The 22,615-nt window shown below is 45.8% G+C and overlaps 1 protein-coding gene across 2 annotated transcripts in view; it reads left to right on the forward strand.

Annotated features, from left to right (window-relative positions):
* The window catches only part of FAM3B (FAM3 metabolism regulating signaling molecule B), a 35,019-nt gene extending 12,695 nt beyond the window's left edge, over nucleotides 1-22,324 (forward strand). For both annotated transcript variants that reach the window (XM_027585604.2, XM_027585605.1), the window contains 6 exons: nucleotides 838-961; nucleotides 13,122-13,180; nucleotides 14,128-14,178; nucleotides 15,165-15,252; nucleotides 16,380-16,512; nucleotides 22,186-22,324. In XM_027585604.2, the coding sequence (XP_027441405.2) occupies nucleotides 838-961; nucleotides 13,122-13,180; nucleotides 14,128-14,178; nucleotides 15,165-15,252; nucleotides 16,380-16,512; nucleotides 22,186-22,275 (545 nt within the window). In that variant the 3' untranslated portion in view covers nucleotides 22,276-22,324. The remainder of the gene's footprint in view (nucleotides 1-837; nucleotides 962-13,121; nucleotides 13,181-14,127; nucleotides 14,179-15,164; nucleotides 15,253-16,379; nucleotides 16,513-22,185) is intronic.
* Nucleotides 22,325-22,615: the final 291 nt, after the last annotated feature.

A 22,615-nucleotide genomic window follows, 5' to 3' on the forward strand; every position in this document is an offset into this window, starting at 1 on the left:
TCAGCCAGCTGTACCTCACAGCCGTGTGCCCTACAGCAGAAGTGCAGCCCACGTCTCCAGTGAGACAGGACGAGCCAGAGCACTGCCTGCGTCTTTGCACTGGGGACTTGGGATTTAAACCTGAACTGAGCCCCTCGTGGGGGGATCCGTGGTCAGTGACAGACAGCCACCGATGCCTTGGGGTGAGCAGGGAGGCTCACGTGGTGGCGATGGCCACAAAGCACCCAGCAGGCAGAGGGGCGGCCTCGGGCAGGTCCCCAGTCCTCCCCAGTTGCTGAGCCCTGTAGTGTGGGAGTGCTGGGGAGCCCTCTCCCTGGCCTGCTCATTGCACCCCCCACAGAGGAGCCCAGTGCCTCAGGCTCAAGTGAAAGGAGAGGGGTCCGCCATGGCCAGAGTGGGGTCTGGGCGTGTACGTGTGCGCGCACATGCGTGTTTCAGGGTGTTTAAATGCAGAAGCTGGATAGATGTTCCAATCATGGCTGTTTTCTTTGCTCGCCAGCACTCTCAGACCCAAGGGAGCTCTCTTTAATTGTGATACGAAATACACATTGCGTGCCAAGAATGTCAGGCGGCTGACCCTTCTGAAACTGTGATGCTCACTCCACATCCCCTCCCTTCTGCATGTTTGTTATTGTTAGACAAACGCAGATGAAATCAGCTGTATCTTCAGGGGAATTTCTGACGCTGCTGCTGAGAAGTTGGTGATCCCTGCTGCCCTCCCGTAGGACTTGCCAGCGTGAAGTCCCAGGATAGAAGGCCTGCCGTTCACGGTTGGGCAGTGGGTTCCTCTGATAAATCGTTGCATGATGCTGACTCCTCCATTCTTGTTTGCTGCAGCCCCAGCCCCTAAAAGGCAGAAATGTGACCACTGGATCCCGTGCCCCTTGAACACCTATGCCTACCGCTTGCTCAGCGGGGGCGGCAAGGACAAGTATGCCAAAATCTGCTTTGAAGATGAGCTGTGAGTACCCATGTTGAAGGAGAAAACATAGCTGTCCCGCTCGGTTCTTTCCCTTCTCCGGGGTGGGCCAGTCACTACGTCTGCCCTCGGGAGGGAAAGGCACGGGCCTGATCCCGGGCAAAGGCTGGGAGCCTCACGGGGGACTGAGCATGCCCCTCCGCCTTCCCTGGGGATGACAAGCTGCCCCCTGGGGCTGGGTGTATCTCTGCGTGGAACTCCCCTTTGACTGCAGGAGAAGCAAATATGTTGTGCTTGTCTTTGAACCTGACCCTTCCAAGTCACAGAAACACCAAAATTCAGCAGACGCAGGGTCGCTTCCATTTTATTGTGTGAGCCCCGCCGTCAGGGAGTAAAGCAGGGGCTGTCTCTCTCAGCAGCCCGCACCTCCTTGCTCCAGGTCTGTGTGACTGGCTGACCCACGGTAGCCTAAATAAGTCCCGGTACCTGGGACTGCCCCCGCCTAGCGTTTGCACGTGCTCGGGCGGCCGCACCAAAGCGCCACCGACCGGATGCTGAAACGACAGACGTGCATTCTCTCGGTCTGGAGGCTGGCCGCCCAAGGTCAAGGTTGGGTGGGGTTGCTTCCCTCTGAGGGCGGTGAGGGAGAGTCGGTCCCAGGCCGTCTGCCTGTGCGCTCACGTGGCCGTCCCTCTGCGCGTGTCTGTGTCCTAACTCCCCCTTTAAAAAGGCCACCAGTCGTACGGATTAGCGCTGACTCTAAGGACCTCATGTTCACTTAGTCACCTCTTTAAAGGTCCTGCCTCCAAATAAGATCACATCCCAGGGATCTAGGGGTGAGAACATCAGCATACGGATTTTGAGAGACCATAGTTCAATCCGTACCACCTGGCCTGAGGATGCTTAGGCCACACAGTAATTACTACAAAGGAGACCGAGCGCCGGCTGTTCCCAGCACTGGGGAGGAAGTCTTTCCCTGTGATGCACCCCGTTTCCCCAAGCTGGGTGCACCTTCCTTTGTCATCGGCTGGATCACCGTGGCGGCCCTCGGCCCTCGCTGCCACCGTCCTTGTCTTCCCAAGGAGTGTGTGTGGCCCACTGGGCACGAGCCGTGCTGGGCTCGGCTTCCACTCTTTGACTGGTCCCGGCACATCCCCCAGTCCGTAGGGAGGTGAGTGGAAACCACACTCCCTTCTGCAGGTCCATCGCTTACCAAAGGCCTACTTCACTCAGCCAGGGAGTTTCTGGGTAGACATTCCTCTGCACGCACCCCCGGGTAGGGCGCTCGGTGGGCCAGTAATGCCAAGAAACGTGGCTCTGCTGCTGTAGGAGCTTGCGTCCACACTTCAGGGTCCTCCACCTCAGCCCTGCTGACACTGCGGGCCAGCGACTCTGTGTCGTGGGGGTATGCTGGACAATGCGGGGGTGGCAGCATCCTGGCATCCTCCTGCTGGATACCACGGGCCACCCCATCCAGATGTGACAGCCACACATGTCTCTGGACACTGTCACGTGTCTCCCAGGTGGCCACATCTTTCCCCTCGCCACCAAGAACTGTAACACCTGGAGAAAGCAAACAGATTTTCCGGCATCCGTGGTGAATGCCAAATGGTAATTTTGTGTGGGGCCGCGGAGTTTGAGAGGTGAGTGTACCCTTGAATGGGATTGTCAGTGAGGTCCGTGGATGAGACAAGGTGGGGGATTCAGCTTGAAAAGCGAGCGGGATCCCGTGGTAAAGAAGCGGGGAGACCTGGGAGCGGGCAGGGACAGTGGGATGGAGACGCTCATCCAGAATCACGTCGCCAGAAGGGGAGTTGTTCCAAGTCCGACCCGAGAGCCTGGGATTTCCACTGCTCCACGATGCCCGAAGCCTTCCCCTGACCATTCAGAGCAAGAGCATCATGCTTACCTAGTGCAGACTAACGCACATATACATCAGCTTCGCGTGACTTCCTGTGAGGGTGCCATTTGTCATCCCCACCGTGCAGACAAGGAATGGATTCACAGACAGATTCAGTAACTAGCGCCCCAGCACACAGCTACTCAGTGGCAGAGCCACTGGCGTCCATGGATGTGCTGGGTAGACCAACTTGAACCCGGTTAGCTAATGGGACAGCTCACTATATGAACATGCGGGACCCAAACGCAGCTTGCCTGCTCTCAAACAGTGTTCCACGTGGTCTTTAGAATACAGTGTGGTGTAAAGCAGGAGAGACTCAAATAAAAGCAGGTTAAAGGAACAGAGGAGTGAACGTGAGCAGAGACCTAAGGAGAGTGACTCGCTTGGGTTAGCACTGTGTTTCGCTGTAACCAACTCATGGAGTAAAAAGTGCTGGGTTGTGACGATCTCATCATCTTATAAAGAAAAGATATGTTTATGTAGAAAGACAAGCAGTTTTCTGCTGCTCATTTCCTTTGCACAACCAGCCCTCCCTGGGGACAGCCACCTTCCGACTCTCCTTCCTTCCCCGTCTCCACGTAGCAGGCTCATGCTCACACTTCTTGGTTTTCCGTGTTAGGCATTATCTGTGGACCGGCCACTCAGTAGGTGAGCAATCTTCCATCATTGACACTCCTGTCTTCTTCCTCACCATGGTCCTGATTCAGTTATCGTACCGACTGTGCCATTTTAGTTTGATCAAGATCCAGCATTTGCATTATTAAGACCACCAAAAGAAAATCCAAAGGGCTTTACTTGATGTGAATGTTTTATCTAGTGAGGAACAGTTGGAGAACAGTGGTCGGAAGTCCAGACCTCAGTAGTCACAGCTCCGTGTACGAAGCAGGAATAAGCACACTGTTTTCTAGTGTGATTTGTTACTGGAGATGTACATTCATTTCCTGTTCATAACTGAAAAGTCACACTGACATGGGAAAGCTTAATTTTAAGGTCAGAGTCAGCATTTCAGTTATGTGATTGTGAGTGTTTGGTGACATAGTCAAATGGTGGCCTCCAGGTTTATTTGCTTTTTTTTTTTTTTAACATGGCTAAGTGAAGGTTCTGCGTGGCTGAAGCATGTCGTGTACGACTGTTGTACACCCTTGATTTTTGTTTGTTGTTGGCTTGCTTGGTTTTCCGTGTACTTACATCAGTTTAATCCCTAAGCATTCCTCCAGTGAAAATAAATCCTAGTGTCACATCCGATATTCATCAGGCTCATCTTCTGGAGCCTTCTGACCCACTCGGGTCAGCAGGCTTGCTGTCGGGGCACCATGCAGCTGTTGCCTGGCATTCCTATCCACTGTCATCCTGGAATGACCTTGTATCCCTCTCTGGAGTTGGAGCTCCTCTTTCTAGGTTGCAGCACCTTCCACTCTCCTAGACTCCTCCTTTGTTTTGCTGAAGACAGGGCGATCAGACATAATCTGGGTGCGGTCCCCAATCAGATATGGAGGATGATCAGCTATCAGAAGGAGGGGGATCTGGATAAACTGACTTACCAGAATTCTTCTAAAACTGGACACTGCAGAGGTTAACACAGAAGTCCAAAAGTCAGGCCTAGTTAAAGAAGGAGCTCAGGGGAGCCCGAGGGGAGTTTGGTGAAGGAGAGAATCTGTGTGAGCACAGAGGGACACCAAGCAGGTCCATTCCTGGAAGATGCAGGCTCTGCTGCGGGCCATCGTGGATTCCAGATGCCCTTGTGGCCTTGCTGAACCCTCCTGAGACTGCATGGCAGCCTAAAGTACGTCCAGCCAGGCTTTGTCCCCATCTCCTCTTGTAGGCATTTCCCTGGACCCAGATTCTTGTGCATTTTATCCTGTTCTGATATCTGCTCCTCAGAGGACTCAGATTAGCACAGTAAGAATGATTGTTTCCGCACAGTCTGTCCAGCACAGCACGTTGACAGACACTTTGATCCCTGCCATTCTGAGAGATGAAAATTGAAGTCTCAGATTTTTACTTTCATTGTTTTTGCTATGAGTGAATTGAGGATCTTTTATGCTAAGAGCCTTTGTATTTATTTCCTGTAAACTATCTGTTTATATCTCTTGCCCATTTTCACCTCTCTCACTGGCCTTTTCTTATTGATTTACAAGATTCCTTCTATATTAAAGTAGTTAAGCTTTTTTGTGTGTTGTAAAAATCTTCTCCATATTTTATCTTTTCACTTACTAGAATGGTATTTTTAAATGTGCTTATGCCCTAGTTAATATATGAGCTTTAAAAAAGCAAAAAAAAAAAAAATACAAACCATATAGCGAAAGCAAAATCTTTAAATTTTAAAAAGCAACAAAAACAGAAAGCAACCCAAGTATGATGATATCACAAAGAACAAATATATCTTACATAAAAGTGGTCTGAAAGCTGCCAGTGAAGGGAGAACAACTCTTAGAGTAGATCACAGCACATAAACTCCCAATAATGCTGCAGATAAAACACGCACATAAACCAGAGAATTGAGGTCACGGGGCAAACCGATGCCCTGAAAATGGGACAGACAGGTAGATTTACAGAATCACACCTCAGCTAGAGCCAACATCAGGCAGGAATCCTTCAGAGGCAATTGACTAGTTGCTAGAGACTGAGTTTGGACTATTTTGAGAGATTAAAACTCCTAGAGGAACCCCTACATTTTCCTGAGTTTTTCTGCCAGGAAGCCCACCAGGCTCTCAGAGTGAAGATCAAAGAAAAATCCCTTCATGATTTTGTCAGGGGGAAGGGAGAGTAGCCATTCTGAAATACACCCACAGTGTTCTGTTCTTCTTAACAATGGCCCGCCTTCAAGGGAAATTTGTTTTGCCAGAGTCTAACCAATGTGAGTTTTACCAGATACTAACTGGCCTGTGGGAGGGAAATACCCAGCATCAGCTCCTTCTCACCTTCCTGTCTCACCTAAGGAGTCAAAAAAAATATGGCCAGGGGCGCCTGGGTGGCTCAGTCATTCATCAGGCGTCTGCCTTCGGCTCAGGTCATGGTCCCAGGGTCCTGGGATCGAGCCCCGCATCGGGCTCCCTGCTCATTGGGAAGCCTGCTTCTCCCTCTCCCACTCCCCCTGCTTGTGTTCCCTCTCTCACTGTGTCTCTCTCTGCCAAATAAATAAATAAAATCTTAAAAAAAAAAAGAAAAATATGGCCACCTGTGAGGGCCACCACTAGTGGCACAGGCTCACCAAAAGACTGAGACCCAATCTTAGGACTGTAGAACATTACCCCATTCCCCACATCTTACCACCACATAAATAAAGCTCCTTAAAAATAATAGGGGGTTACAGCTCAAAAGAACCACAAGGCTAACCCCAATTTTATAAAGAGTCCCTAGGATACTCAGACATAGGGAAGAAATTTTAGTCTTTGACACCTACAGCCACAGCAAATAACAAACACAGCTCACTCCTAGCCAGATGAACATAAAGATTCACAGTAAACTTTATTTACCTCTGTTCCTTTTAACTGGCATACCGTGTCTGGCTTTCAACAAAAATAACAAGGCATACTAAAGGCAAACAGCACAGTTTGAAGAGATAGGGCAAGCATTAGAACTTACCTCAAATATGGCAGAAATTCTGTAGTTAGCAGGCCAGGAATTTGAAACAATAATGATTAATATGCCAGAGGCTCCAATAGAAAAGGTGGGCAGAATACAAGACCAGATGGGTAATGCAAGCAGAGAGATGAAATCCCTCAGAAAGAATCAAAAGGAAATAGTGGAAATTGAAAAGACTGTAACAGAAAAGGAAAACACCTTTGATGGTCTCATCAGTAGGCCAGATACAACCAAGGAAAGGGTCAGTGAGCTTGAGGATATGTCAACAGAAATTCCCAAACTGAAAGAGGAAGAGAAGGAAAAAAAAAAGACTAAAGGAAAAAACAAAGACAGAACAGAATATCCAAGAACAATAAGACAAGTACAAAAGATATAACGTGTAATCAGGAACCAGGAGAAGGGAGAGAGAAAGGAACGGAAATATTTGAAGGAGTGTTGCTGAAAATGTTCCAAAATTATTAACAGACACCAAACCATAGATCCAGGGAGCTTAATGATACTAAGCAAGATAAATACCAGAAAAATCTACACCTAAGTGTATTATATTCAAACTACAGAGGACCAAAGGCAAGGAGCAAATCTTGTAAGAAGCCAGAAGCAAACAAACCAAAATGAAAAAAAACCTTACCTATAAAGGAAGAAGGATAAGAGTTACATTGGGCTTTTTTTGTTTTTCAGAAACCATGCAAACAAGAAAAAAATGGGATGAAAGCAAAGGGTTGTACCTGTTAGGTTCCCATCAGTGTATGAGAGTTGATCCACCATCATACTCACCAACACTTGTATGGTCAGTCTTCCTAATCTTGGGCATCCTAATAGGGGCGCGGTGGTATCTGACTGAGGTTTTAGTTTGCATTTTTCTAATAACTAATGATAGTGCACCTCTTTTTTATGTATTTATTTGCTATATGTATATCTTATTTGGTGAAGTATCTATTTAAGTCTGTGGTCATTTTCATTTGGTTGTTTTCTTATTATTGAGATTTCTTTATATATGCTACATACAAGTCCTTCATCAAATACATGATTTGCAAATATTTTCTCCCAGTTTGTGGCTTGTCTTTTTCTTCTCTTAACTGTGTTTATCAAAGAGCAGAAATTCCTAATTTTAATGAAGTCCAGTTTACCAGTTTTTTAGTTTAGGATCATACTTTTTGTGTCATATCTTAGATCTTTTTGCCTAACTCAAGGTCACAGAAATTTTCTTCTATGATTTCTTTTAGAAATTTGATAGTTTTAGATTTTTTATTTCATATACTGTGAGATACCCATTTGGGGTTAATTTTTGTGTATGGTGTGAAATTTGGATCGAAGTAATTTTTTAATGTGGATATCCAATTGTTCTAGCACCATTTATTCAAAACACTATCTTACTCTAGTGATTTTCCTTTGCACCATTAGCAAAAATCAAGTGACCATACATGCGTGTATCTAATTCGGGATTCTCCATTCTCTTCCATTTATCTGTCTTTTCACTATATACAATGTCTTGATAAATGTAGCTTTGCAGTAATTCTTGAAGTTCACTAACATAATTTCTTCAGTTTTGTTTTTCATTTTTAAAATTATTTTCACTATTCTAGATTCTTTCCATATCCATATGAATTTTAGAGTCAGCTTATAAATTTCTACACAAAAGCCCGTCGGCTTTTCATTGGGATTACGTTGGAACTCTAGATCAATTTGGGGAAAATTGACACCTTAACAAATACTGAATCTTTTACTCAACAAACATAGTTAGCTCTCCGTTTACTTAAATTTTCTTTAACTTGATTCAGAGATGTTTCTATGGCATTCAGTGTACACATCTTGTAGCTCTTTTATTATATTTATCTCTAAGTGTTTCATTTTTGATGCTGTAGGATATTTTTTTAAATTTTAATTTCCAACTGTTCATTGCTAGTATATAGAAATAGAATTGATTTTTGTATAATGATCTCATATTCCCACAACCTTGCTAGGCTCACTTATTAGTTCTAGTAGTTTTGCTTTTACATTGGATTTTCTACATAGATGGTAATGGTCAGCTAACCGCCCCCCCCCCCATAAAAGGCAGTTTTACCACTTTCTAATCTGCATGCTTTTGCTTTCTTTTTCTTGCCTGATTGCACTGGATAGAACTTCCATTATAATGCTGAATGGAAATGATGAGAGTAGACATCATTGCCTTTTTCCTTGTCTTGGAGAGAGAGCATTCCATCATTCATCATTAAGTATGATGTTAACTAGGGATTTTTCACAGAAGCCCTTTATCAGGTTGAAGAAATTCCTTCAATTTCAAGGTTTCTGAGAGTTTTTAATCAGTGATGGGTATTGGATTTTGTCAGATGTTTTTTCTGTATCTCTTGAGGTGATTATATGGTTTGTCTTTTTTAGTCTGCAAATAGTCTTTTTTAGTCTGTGAATTACATTTTTGAATGTTGCATTTTTGAGATAAATCCCACTTGCTTGTGATATAGTATCCTTTTTTGTATATTGTTGCATTCAGTTTGCTAAAATTTTGTTAAGAATTTTTGTATCCATGTTCATGAGAGATATTGGTCTGTGGTTTTCTTGTTGGTGTTTTTTTTCCTTTGGTTTTGGTATCAGGGTGGAATGTGTTGGTGAGTATTCTCTTCAAGAGTCTGGGAGAGTTTGTAAAGAATTGGTATTATTTAGGGGCGCCTGGGTGGCTCAGTCGTTAAGCGTCTGCCTCCGGCTCAGGTCATGATCCCAGGGTGGTGGGATCGAGCCCCGCATCGGGCTCCCTGCTCCGCGGGAAACCTGCTTCTCCCTCTCCCACTCCCCCTGCTTGTGTTCCCTCTCTCGCTGTCTCTCTGTCAAATAAATAAATAAAATCTTTAAAAAAAAAAGAATTGGTATTATTTATTTAAGGGTTTGGTGCAATTCCCCAGTGAAGCCTTCTGGCCTAGAGTTTTCTTTATGAGAAGATTTTTAACTACAAATTTCACTTTCTTTGATAAATACGGAGCTACTCAAGTTACCTGTTTCTTCTTGAGTGAGCCACATTATTTTGGGGGTACATAAAGGAAAACTGCTGTACTCTGAGTGCATTTGTACTCTGGTCATCAAATGTGTGGTAATTTTTCCCCACATCAAGCAATTATCTGCAACACCAGCTTGTGGGGGGTGGGGGGTGGGAATCTACAATTCAATTCAATTCTGATATATCTATTTGAAGACGGCCTCAGACCCTACAGGTTAAGGGCTTAGTCTCACAAGACACTCCCCCCGCCTTCCGACTTCAGATGCCAATCACAAGTCCCAGATTGTCAGTATACTTCTGACTGATTGCCTGTAAATCAGAGTTCCGTGCCCCCCTCCTTGGGTTTGGTTATTTGCTAGAATGGTTCACAGAACTCAGAGCAACACATTTACTAGTTTGTTGTAAAAGAATATAACAAGGAATACAGATATGTACTTAAATATACTCATATGTAAGTGTATGCATACATGTATATATACATATATAAAAAACACATACATGAATGTATATTAATTATGCATACACAATTTGCTTATTTTTGATGTAAAAACAAACCCCGGAAGGATAAACCAGAAACTAAAATAAATTAATGGACATGGGAACAGGGGATGAGGAGAACAAATTGGAGGGTATAGAGAAGATTTCTTTGGGGATGATTTTATTCTGTCCACATAATGGTGATTTTTGAACCATGTGATGTATTGCATATTCAAATATTAAATAAAATCCAAAGAAAAACAAAAGAAACTCTAGAATTGAAAACAAGCTGACATAAGTCCACACATACATCAAATGTGTAATATAATCCCATGTCTGTTGGTGCGCACGTGCATATATTTCAGTTGGATATTGTTTTGGGGGATTGCACAACTATCCTCAACTTCCATGATCTCCAAGAGGGACTTGTAAGACTCAGTAACAGCTAATATTTACAGATAAGATTTATTACAGCAAAAGATACAGAAAAAAAGCCTCTGTATGATCTGCTGATGATGAATTGTCTCAGTTTATGTTTCTCTGAAATACCTTTATTTCATCATCATTGCTGAAAGATACTTTTCCAGGTTGTGTTTCAGCCCATTCAGATACCGTTCCATTGTCTTCTGGCTTCCATTGTTTCTCTTGAGAGTCAGCTAACAATTGAATTGCTGACACGATGAAAGTAACAAGTAACTGCCTTTTTCCCCCTCTCTGATTGTCTTTAAGATTTTTCCCTTGCCTTTGGTTTTCAGCACTGGTACCCTGCTGTGTCTGTCATTATTGCTTTATCTTCTTTGGGGTTCATTGTGCTTCTTAAATATGTATGAATCAAAGTCCTTCATCACATTGAACAAATTCTCTATCATTGCCTCTTCTGCCCCATTTACCTTCTCCTGATCATCTGAGACCCCTGACAAACATATGTCAGATCTTATTATTATATTCTCTATAGCTTTCAGTCTGTTTTGTATTTTCCATCTCTGTATCTTTCTTTCATTGTAGGCAGAGCTGTTTTCCTCTGAACTGTTGCTCAACAGATCTTCTACTGTGCCTGATCTGCTGTGAAACCCCTCCATTAACTACTGATTGTAGTTGTTACATTAATTTAGATTTAGAGCTTCATTTTGTACTTCTAATCTTCATTTTTTCATAGTTTCTAGCTTGAAATGTTTTGCTTTTATTTATTGTCTTCATTCGCATATTAAGTATAGTTATTTTGAAATCCTTTGGATAATCTGTTTGGAGCCCTTATGAGTCTGTCACTATTACCTATTATTTTCTGCTGGTTTCACTGGTACTTGTTTATGTCGGCATCTTTCCTTATGTGCCAGGTGACATTTGATAGCGTGACAGAGCATGTATTTGAGAAATTGTGGGTTTTTTTAAAAAAAGATTTTATTTATTTGAGAGGGCGAGCATGAGTGGGGGAAGGGGCAGAGGGAGAAGCAGACTCCTCACTGAGCAGGGAGTCCCATGCGGGGCTTGATCCCAAGACCCTGGGATCATGACCTGAGCCAAAGGCAGACACTCAACTGACTGAACCACCCAGGCACCCTCTGCATTTTTTTAATTGAAGTATTAGATGGTATCTTTTTCTGAGGATTTTTGCTTGCTTATACCAGGGACTTGGAATCGTGAGCAGAATAGAATGATCTGAATAAATGTTAAGGACAGAGATTTTGGGGGACCCACCCAGTTGACTTAAAATTTGGCTGCGGTTATTCAAGTTCTGATCTATTTCTGGTTCATTCTTATTTTTAAGATTCAACCATCTTTGACCCCAACCCAAATAAGATTGGAGGATTTAACATGGCCTTCTCTTTGGTGGGCCCTGGCTTCCAACTTTTGTCCCCCAGGCCTCACCTCACGTGGTTGTCAAAAGTGCTACTCATCTCCTTTGATACTTTTTCTGGAATTAGTAAATGCTCCTGAGGCAAAGTTGCTTTACTTGCTGGGCTCACCCACTTGAAACTTAAGTGTCCCCCCACATCCTGGCTTCAGAGCTCTTTATTTCCTTGTTAGGTCTCCAATATAGTCAAGTAGATACTCTTTAAATCCCATTTTAAAATTTTTCTCTATGAGAAGTTAGGTTCAGATTATCCCCACTTCCCATTATCATAAATGGAAGTTTCTTTTTCTCTTTCAAGATATTATAGAATATTCTCTAAAATTGTCAAAAAGCTACCCTTCTGAAAAGGACTTAGACTAGAAAGCCCCCAGGGGAGTTTAGATAAATGTGTGAAGAGCAGAATATTATAGTGCTGTATTCACTACTCCCAAGCATGGGAAAAGGAGGAAAACTTTCAAATTCTATTTGTGATGCCAGCATATCACTGACTCTAAAACTTGACAGAGGGAGGGCACCTGGGTGGCTCAGTCGTTAAGCGTCTATCTTCAGCTCAGGTCATGATCTCAGGGTCCTGGGATCAAGCCCTGCATCAGGCTCCCTGCTCAGCGGGCAGTCTGCTTCTCCCTCTGCCCCTCCCCCTGCTTAAGATCTCTCTCTCTCTCTCATTCTCCCTCTATCAAATAAATACATAAAATCTTAGAAAAAAAACTTGACAGAGGGTGCACACACACAGAGAATTCTAGAATCTTCAGCAATAAATACCATCTCCAGGAAAGTCAGTCTTCATACTGGTTTTAGGGCACAATTCATTTGAAGTTGATCCTATTCTCCAGTTTAAAAATGGAAATTAAGTGAAGTAATAGAAAGTATTTATTTGAGGAGCTAAGCTGGGTTGCATTTTGTGGCTGGATTAAAGGATCGCCAAGAGTCCAGCAAGGCCTCCATCAGTACAAGGAAAGAGGGTGTATACATGGGGAGCAGACTTGGGTCAGATCCATGCCCAGCTGATCCACCTCTTACGACTTCCTATCTGTAAGGTGGAAAAACGAATGCTCAGGAGGTAGTTGAGGATTCAGTGAGAAAATGTTTGTAAAGAGCCTGTACTCAACAAATCCTAGATTTTCCTCTCCCTGGCCATTTGTCTAGATTGTAGGATTAAGTGCAGTTTCCAGGTTCCCCGAGGGACTGAGTCTATAGAACCTTGGGGGTGGGTATGTGCAGAGCGAGGATGGGGGTGATTCTCAAGGGAGCTGAGCCAAGGCCCATGCGTATCTTCGAGGAAATGGTAAGTGCCAATGGTTGGGGTAGTGGTTCTGCCAAGAGAAGAGCTTATGGAACAGGGAGCCCTACTCATTGCTTCGTGAGAAAGGGATTCTTTGACTGACTCTTATTTACATTTCAGGCTCATGGGAGAAAAGACTAGAAATGTTGGAAGAGGGATAAATATTGCCATTGTCAATTGTGAGTTATTAAATGTTCTCTTTCAAACTTCTCTAAAAGTTCCATTGATTGGATTTTCAAAGATACCTTGGGTTTTTGAGGATTTTTGCAAATGATCTAGTCTAGGCTTATTTTTTAAAGCATTTTAAAATTATTTGATTATTTTTATAAAACCTCACTTTACAGATTGTGGTTCCTGGAAAAAAAACAAAACAAAAAAAAGAGTCCGAGGCTCCTGGCTGGCTCAGAGGAACATAGGACTCTTAATCTCAGGGTCCTGAGTTCGAGCCCCATGTTGTATGTAGAGATTACTAAAAAGAAATGAACTTAAAAAAAAAAAAAGGTCAAATATAAATAGGCTTTTAAAACACCGAAAAAGGACAGCAGAAGGCAGGGGTCAAATCAGATAAGCAGGCTGTGGGGGCACAGACCATTCTGGAGTCGCCCTTGGATTCCTGGTGACGCTGCAGAGGGTAACCAGCAGCCCGTTCCCACCTCTGTGAGAAAAGCCAACTAGGGCCTCGGGGGAGCAAAGCTTTGCTTCCTCTTAGGCCTGGGGAAGACATCCTGTCACAGTTGCCACTGGGGGCCCATGACCATGAGACCTGTCAGAGGTTGGGGAAAGGGTTCTGTGTGCCGTGCCTGGGAGCACACAGAGTGCGCAGTCCCCTGACCTCAGGGCCGTGGGACAGAGACAAAACACCCCCACTCTGAGAATCCCGCCGGAAAACCTAAAGTACGAAGCTGAGGGGGCTGAGGGGGGCGCTCTGGGGTTCCTGTGGGAGAGGCAGGGGCAGCAGGAAAGAGCAGAGGGTCCAACTAGCTGGAAGCCGCGGGAAGGAAGTTCTAGAGCAGCTGATAAGCCAGCTTCCCCAGATGCAGGATTGTGCCGTTTGAGCCCCTCGGTGCCACAGATGGACCCTGAGTCCAGTGAACGTTCTTTTAAAAACTATTTCTTTTATTTTCAGATATGACTGGGAAAGTGATAGCAACACGGTATTTTGATATGTTTGAAGGTGGTAAGAAAACTCTTTTCCTATGAAAATGAATTAGAAGCATGAAGATAAAGAGAAACAAATAAAAGTGTCAAGCATTCTTATTTTGTCTACGAAAAAAGTTGCCAGAAGCTCATAGGAGTATTCTAGAACAGTCTCACACAAGCCCTCCTTGTCTCTAATTGAGTTGGTATGATCGAGTTTGAAGGCGTTATCTAGAAAATGTCTTCTCTGGTCACACTTGCCCTGGGCCTTTTATTTGTGTTCCTTCATCAGATAATAAGAGAAAACATTTTTTTAAATCAAATATATGTAAAATAATGTGATCAGCATGCAGCCCTGAGCATCACCGTTGTTCCCGCCTGTTCATGTTGCCCCCCTGCGCTCAGTGCACACGTCCCCGGGACGCACGGTGCATGTTCTCCTTCTATGGTCTCTCCAGTCTGAGCACTGGGCTTGAGCACAGAGGTCGGTCAGGATATCGGAGCCCCTTCTATTTTTATTGAGCAGTGAGAATTATTTAAAACAAGGCTTTACAAAGAGAACAGAGTAATAAATGTCTGGACAGGGACTTGATGGGAACTGTGCAATAAATGCCCCAGTGGGAAATAATGAGGTTTGAGATTAGCCTTCCTTTTGTTGTTGTGAGGCACAGATTCGTCTCTTAGCAAAGACTTGCCGTGCTCAGTCTGGTCTGCAAGTCTGATTTCTCACCCCCATTCTGCATGTTAGTGCCCCGGGACCACTCTGTTGTGGTCATTGCAGAGAATGCCCCACCTGTGCCGGCCACGTCGGTGACCTTGAGTTAGATTCATAGAATCTCCATGAGCTGCTCGTGCCCCTCACCTCTGCTGGTCCCACCGTGGAGCCCAGCAGCCACTCACTAGTGGAGATGAGCTCCAGGCATTGGAGGATTCAGAGAGAACACGGCAGCTAAGCGCAGAGGAGGGACAGTGTCCCAGGCAAGCGAACAAGGAAGACCCTAAAACCGGTTTGCATTGACCCAACAGATAACTCTGGACCGATGATGAACTTTATTCATAGTGCACCTCCAAAGTCCCTGCTCTTCATGGTGACCCAAGATGACGGTGCGAGCAGGTGAGTGTGGACCGATTTGTCACAGTGGGGAGAAGGGGGAAGCCAGCTGGCGGAGAGCACCAGGCCTGTCAGGGCACCTGAGGAGCATCTTCTAGGAAAGAATGCAAATCCAAGGAGCAAGATGCTTTCCTAAGGAGAAGGAATGGGAGCTCATGACAAAGCAGACTGTGTTTCTAAAAAAAAAAAAAAAACCTGAGTAGCCAGCAGAGTACATAAGTCCAAGAAGCTAAGGAACATTCTCAGGTAGCAAGACAGAACCGCCACGGACCATAATTAGGACAGAAAAGCTAAACCCAGCGTGGGGCTTACAGAAATAGGAAAGGAAATTGAGAAGAATTCTCTATATGAATAGCAATTGAATGAAAAGGAAACACACACACACACAACTTCCTGAGGGAGAAGTTGGTTTGGCTCCTGTGTTGCTCGGAAGTTTGCTGTTCTGAGTAAACACATGTGTTCACGGCCAAACTTCCAAGGATCTCAGAGTACTTCTGTGCCCTGTGAGTTTCAAGGTGGCTCGTGAACATGGCATCCCCCAAATTTATTTGACCTCATATCCTGTTTTTAATGGAGCATCTTACCAGACAGAAGTTATCTGTCCAAGATACACACTCGGAAAAATTCCGATTTAACTCAGGAAAATCTGAGCTCTTTTTTTTTTTCTTTTCCTTTCTGCCCTCCTTCCTTTGCTTACTGTAAGTTGCCCACTTTTACAATGGTAGCGTTGGTTTAGATTTTTGTTTTCTTTTTTGATACTGACTTTTCTGAAAATGAAAGGGACCATTTTGACCTGTCCTTTCATCTTTCAGCAACTTCCGTCTGCCTCCTTTTGTGGTCATTGAACAAGAGGGGCAGCAAAGACCCAAAATTATGATGGCTGAACATGAGGATGTGATTGGATCCCAAGACACAGGGATTTGAGAATTGAGAATTAAAACTCTGTCCCAAACTGAAGCTTAAAGAGTCCCTGATATCGTCACATGATTAACTAGAAATTTGCCGTCCTCCCGCTGTACGCCCCGGGAGGAGGTGGGTTGTTCTAGAAGCCTCTTTCCTAGGACTACAGCCGTGTGACACACTGGCGTCTCCGCCTGCGACATTCACACACCCTCTTCCTCTTCCCCCAGGCTGAAGGAGGACACCAAGAAGGTCATAGAAGCACTTGGAAGTAAACAAATCAGGAACATTCGGTTCAGGTCAAGCTGGGTATTTCTCACAGCAAAAGGCTTTGAGCTTCCTGCAGACATTCAGAGAGAAAATGTGAGTGCTTTTTAAATGTCGCTTCCCACAAGTGGTTAGTAGAGGATGCCCTGTGATTTGAAAGGTTGTAGGTCGGTGATGGCTCCCTGCCTCCAAGACATTCCTGTGCAAAACGCGTGCCACACAGGGCCTCGCGGAGCCGGCTGCCCGGGTTTGAGCCCTCGCTTCTCTCATGGTAATGTGCCTGAGACTCTGCATTCCTGAGTCCTGGGCGAATCACGATAGGTGCCTGATATGTCATTGTAAGTAAAATAGTCCATCTTGTAGACCTTGCCCATTACATCAGGAAGAGGCACTCGACTGAAGTTCACACTTTACAAATCTCTTTAAAAGTAGAAGATTCTTTTTTTTTCTAAAGATTTTACTTATTTATTTGAGAGAGAGAGAGAGAGAGAGCACAAGCAAGGGGGAGGGGCCAAGGGAGAAGCAGACTCCCCGCTGAGGAGGGAGCCCGACGCGGGACCCATCCCCAGGACCCCGGGACCATGACCCGAGCTGAAGACAGAGGCTCAACTGACTGAGCCACCCAGGCACCCAAAAGTAGAAGATGATTAATGGGCTGTTGGTCCCACCTTTCTGTCATGGGGCAGCCAACACAGGCTGTGGCAAGCCTCTCCATCCCTTGCCTCTGTTCGGAGGCTGGTAACAGTGCTGGGTAATGGGGCTAACCCAGCCTGTGCGCTCGGGTGCCAAACACACGCCGGACAGACAGCTCGCATTGTTGCCATAGCTCAGTGCATGATTGATTATAAGCGCCCCCCATCATGTCCTCTTTATGGAAGAATAGTAAAGAGCTAGAGAATCAAGTTCTAATGAATTAACTCGGTCGCCTGTGAAAACTCCAACTGAGCATTGGCAAATGTTGTTGGAGTCGCAAGCTGGTGCCTCTGGGGACGGTCACACAGCCTCTTTGGGAGACGCGGCTCTTTAGGAGACAGGACAGCTTCCAGAGAGGAAGGATTAGCAGCACGGCCATGGAGTGGAGTCACCAACTCTTCCCAGGAGAAAGGCGTCCCTTCCAGGAACCAGAAACTCAAAGGAGGCAGAGATTGGATGTCTCTAGGCCGTGCAAGAGGCTGCTCCCGACTTCAGGCTAGGACCCGGTGCCCTAGCATAGACTCCTTGGAACTAATGATTGGGTCTAGACACCCAGTGTACAGTCAAGATCTCAGGGACTTGTCCTCATAAGAGGCGTTCCCTGGGCTCTGCGTGGTGGCACCACCTGGGCCACACCGCCTAGTGTGGTAAGCCAGGCACAGCTGGGGGAGGGTGCTTGGCACCCAGTATCAGATTTGCCAGAACAGCAGACTGAGGCCCACAGAGGTCAAGTAGTTTGCTGCTCTGGACAATAAGATGACAGCTGGGCAGCTCCTCAGGGCCCAGCGGCTCTGATGTGGGACGCACCCCACCAACCCGTGGCCTTGGTCAGGTTGACCTGCCTAGCAATATAGCATCACCTCCCCTCCACCCGTGTGTGATCAGTAGCAGTCTGGCATCTTAAGGATCTCCAGGCTTTATCCACTCAGCCGTGTGGTCTCGGAAAGTTACTCAACCTCTCTGTGCCTCAGAATCATCTCTCGTGGGGAAGGAATAAAGACCATACCTATCACATAAGGGTCCCTGAGGATTAAATGAGAATAGCATGCAGGGCCCAGCAGGGACCTGAGCAGAGTCCTGGAACCCAGAGCAACTTTGCAGGCCACCTGAGCTAGAATCACAGGGTGGGGCCTGGCTGGTGATTCTGATGCACGGGAAGGGTTGGACCCATTGCACTGATGGAGTCCCAATCCCATGTGCACATCCCAGCTTCCCCCTGACATCACCTTCTGGCCACTCTGCTCCTTCTCCAGCTGTGTTACCCTGTGTCCTCCTCCCTTCACCATCACCCCCCTCCCCTGTCCAGCTCCCTCAGTCTCTCCCCACCTGCCCTGGGTCAGGGGCCTGGCCAGAGCGCAGGCCAGGCCCCATAGGAAGTGCTGCCCTCATCACTGAGTGTGTCCACGGTATCAGAAAAGCCTGGAGTGAAGCTTGAATCCCTTTTACTTGGCGTTAACCTGAGTGCAGTGAACGGTTTTGGTGGGAGCTGTTAGTGGCTTAGGGGCACAAAAAGGGGTTTGCTCAGATGCTGGTGAGGCCTGAGCTGGGGGCCAGGGCCTCAGGATGATCTCACCCAAAGCTCGAGTCAAGTACTAATGGAGGAATCATTATGCCTTCCTGTTTTGAGTGTGCAGACTTGCTGTGTGGACTTCCCCAGGGGTGGTGTGGGGCTGTGTGGGGCGGGCCTCCCGGGCCCTGGCTGGTCCCCGGCCACTATCACCTCCATCCTGCTGCTGTTCCCAGAGCTGGCTTCCCAAGCACAGCCCACAGGTCATTCCCACGTTCAGAAGCCTTCACCAGCCCCACTCACCCACTGAACTGAATTGTAAAATGTAAGAGACTTGTTTTTTTTTTTTCACACTACCCAGGGAGGGGTCCATACAGCGTTGTTCTGCATTCCCGTCCTAACTTAAAGGGAAACTGTCCCCATGACCGGAGCCCCTGATGTCCTGCAAGTGAAGGAGGAGGATGTCCTCAAATTCCTTGCAGCAGGAACCCACTTGGGTGGCACCAACATTGACTTGCAAATGGAGCAGTACATCTACAGAAGGAAAAGTGAAGGCATCCACATCATGAATCTGAGGAGAACCTGAGAAAAGCTTCCGTTGGCAGCTCATGTCATTGTTGTCATTGAAAACCTGGCTGATGTCAGTGCCCTATCATCCATGAATCCTGGCTAGTGAGCTGGGCTGCAGTGTGATGTTGCTGTCCGCCTCCCTCCTGGAACCTTCACTAACTAACCAGACCCAGGCAGCCTTCCGGGAGCCTGGTGGTTACTGATCGCAGGGCTGACCACCAGCCTGTCACAGAGGTGCCTTACGTTCACCTTCCCACCTTCACTCTGTGGAGCAGAGACTCCCCCCTGCACGACGTGGACATCGTCATCCCTTGCAACAACAATGGAGCTCACCCAGGGGGTCCAATGTGGGGGATGCTGGCCTGGGAAGTTCTGTGCATGCCTGGCACCATTTCCCAGGTACACACATGGGAGGTTGGGCCTGATCTCTGCTTCCACAGAGATCCTGACGAGATTGCAGAAGACGAGCAGGCCGCTGCCAAAAAGGCCGCGACCCCGGAGGGATTTCAGAGTGGACGGCTCCAGCTCCAGACTGAGTTCACTGCTACGCAACCTGAAATCACAGACTCATTGAAGATGAGCAGGTGCGCTCTGTGCCTCGTCAGCAGCTCCCTCCTGAAGACTCAGCCAGCCAGGAGGAAGACTAGCCTGCAGGCTCCCACTGCTCAGGCCACTGAATAGGTAGGAGTGACCACGGAGTGGTCTGAAGCTGCTCTTCCACCAAGGCAAACAAAATGGAAATAAGGTTGATGGAAAATAAACCGTTTCTAAAAAAAATAATAAAAATAAAACGTAAGAGACTTTAAGGCTGATTCCAGCTTTATAAAGGGGGAGGAATCCGAAACTCACAAACTAAGGCTGAGGAGGTTAGAAGTCTGAAGCAGCGTAACCTGGCTTTGGACCTGGACAGTCACCCTAAGCTTTGTGACCCGAGGACTATGATGTGCCTGAGCCTCCTTGTCCTCACGCTGAACTGTGGGTGGTCAGCCTGCCCCGCTTGGTGTACCTAGCATGGGGTCATCATTAGCATCACCTCCAGCATGGTCTCCATCCTGGTCCCTAGTGATCTGGAACCAGAGCTAAGACCCCTGACTTTGCAGCCCAGCCAGTCCCCTCCTGCTCTTATTTCCATGCTGCGTATGCTCCACGCGCCAGCGAACCCGTTACCACTCCACTCTGCTCTCCTCCACACATCACAGAGCTTTCCCATGTGTGGCCTTTGGGGAGTGAGTCATGTTTTCAACAAGTGTCACTGAGTGTCACTGAGACAACTGGATATCCACATGCTGAAGAACAAATTGGGACCCCTACCTCACACCATATATAAAAATTCAGTCGAAGTGGGTCAAATAACTAGATGTAAGAGCTAGAACTACTAAACTCTCAGAGGAAAACATGGCCTTGGGTTAGACAGTGGTTTCTTTGATATGACACCAAAAGCACAAACAACAGAAGAAAGCACAAATACCATCCACAAAGTGAAAAGGTAACCCACAGAATGGGAGAAAAATACGTGCAGATGAAGGACTTGTATCCAGAATATATAAAGAACTCTTATAGCTCAATAATAAAAAGACAACCCAGTTTTTAAATGGACAAAGGATCTGACTAGGCAGCTCTTCAAAGACATATAGATGGCCAATAAGCACATGAAAAGATGCTCATCATTAGCCATTAGGAAACTGCAAATAAAAACCCCAGTGAGACACCACCTCACACTCACTGGGATGGCTGTAATACGCAAGATGTAATAAGAAGTGTGGATGAAGATGTGGAGAAATTAGAACCCTCATACACTACTGGAGGAAATGTGATATACAGCTGCTTTGGGAAATGTTCTGGCAATTCCTCAAAAAGTTAGATATACAGTTACCAGATAACCCAGCAATCCTATTCATAAATATCTACCTGAGAGAATGAAAACATATGTCCACCCAAACACTTGTACATGAATGTGCATAGCAGTATTATCCATAATAGCCAAAAAAATTGAAAACAACCCAAATGTCTGATTAATGGATTAAAAATGTATAATAAAATATGGGAGAGCCATTCACTGGAATATTATGCAGCCACATAAAGAGATGACATGCCAAGCCAAGCTACAGTACCGGTGAACCTTCAGAATATGCTAAGTGAAGAAAACCAAACACAAAAAACACACATATTGGTATGATTCCATTTGTATGAAATTTCCAGAATAGGCAAAATCCATAGAGACAGAAAGTAGATGAGTGGCTGCCTAGGGCTGTGGACAGTGGGGAGTGCCTGCTTGTTCAGGTGATGAGAATGTTCTAATATCATGGTGATGGTGGCGTATCTCTGTGAATACAGTAGAAACCATTGAATTGCATGCTTTAAACGGGTAAATTTTATAGTATGTGAATTGCATCTTAGTAAAGCTGTTATATAAAAAGGAATGTAAAAGTAGAATTCAGTTCCATAACAACGCAAATTATCCTTCTTACGTATCAGGTTAAAGTGCTCTGTTATCTGTGAAAGAATCAAAGATGTGAAGGACTTAAGCCCACTCAGTATGAACACACATTTGCTGAGCAAGGGACTGTACAGTTTCCCTGAAAAAAAAAAAAAATACAGCCCTACATCCAGAGAATTGAAAATTAAACATTTGAGCTATGCCAGCCAATATGGCGGCTTCTGGCCAAATTTGCATTTACCTTTACATTTATCTAAATAAAATAGAATTTAAAATTCAGTCACACTAGCCAACATTTTAAGTCCTCACGAATCCGACGTGGCTGGTGGCTACTGTACTGGACAGCGTAGATGATAGAACATCTGTGTCCTTGCAGAAGGTTCTAGAGCTTCATTAACACCTGGTTCAAATATTATTAAGAAAAAAAATCAAGTGCCCAGAGTAGGTTAGAGCAAATCCCGTTCTAGGCAGTGATTCTCTTTATATGACTTTGCTCATAACTGACATGTTAAATATTTGTTGAATCGATGAGTGGATAAATACAATTCTTTTCTTCACACAGATCAACCACTCTGACAGTGGGAGGAACAGGTACTCTGGCTGGCCTGCAGAGGTACAGATAGAAGGCTGCATCCCGAAACAACCGAGCTAATGTTGCACACGGCCTTAATAAATGTGTGATGTGTAGACCCATGCAGTGTGGCCTGGCCCAAGAATCTTAGCCAACAGTCAATATTTGATGAGTTTTTGAGGGTTGTCTTCAAGTGAGCAGTATTTGCTGGTTGTATCCAATCTTGGCACACCGTACGTTTATGCCAGAATTTCTCAAAGCGAAGGCATTCGTGAGCAGGAAGACTGGAATGGATGGGAATGGTGAGGGAAGGTAGGGATGTGGCCTGGAAAGAGAGGCTGGGAGGAGCAAGCCCTGCTTGTTGGGGTGCAGAACTGCCGTAGGACCGGACCTGTGGCCAGGGAGTGTGCAAACCACTGCC

Source organism: Zalophus californianus, chromosome 1 (assembly GCF_009762305.2).
Source record: "Zalophus californianus isolate mZalCal1 chromosome 1, mZalCal1.pri.v2, whole genome shotgun sequence".
Taxonomy (NCBI): domain Eukaryota; kingdom Metazoa; phylum Chordata; class Mammalia; order Carnivora; family Otariidae; genus Zalophus; species Zalophus californianus.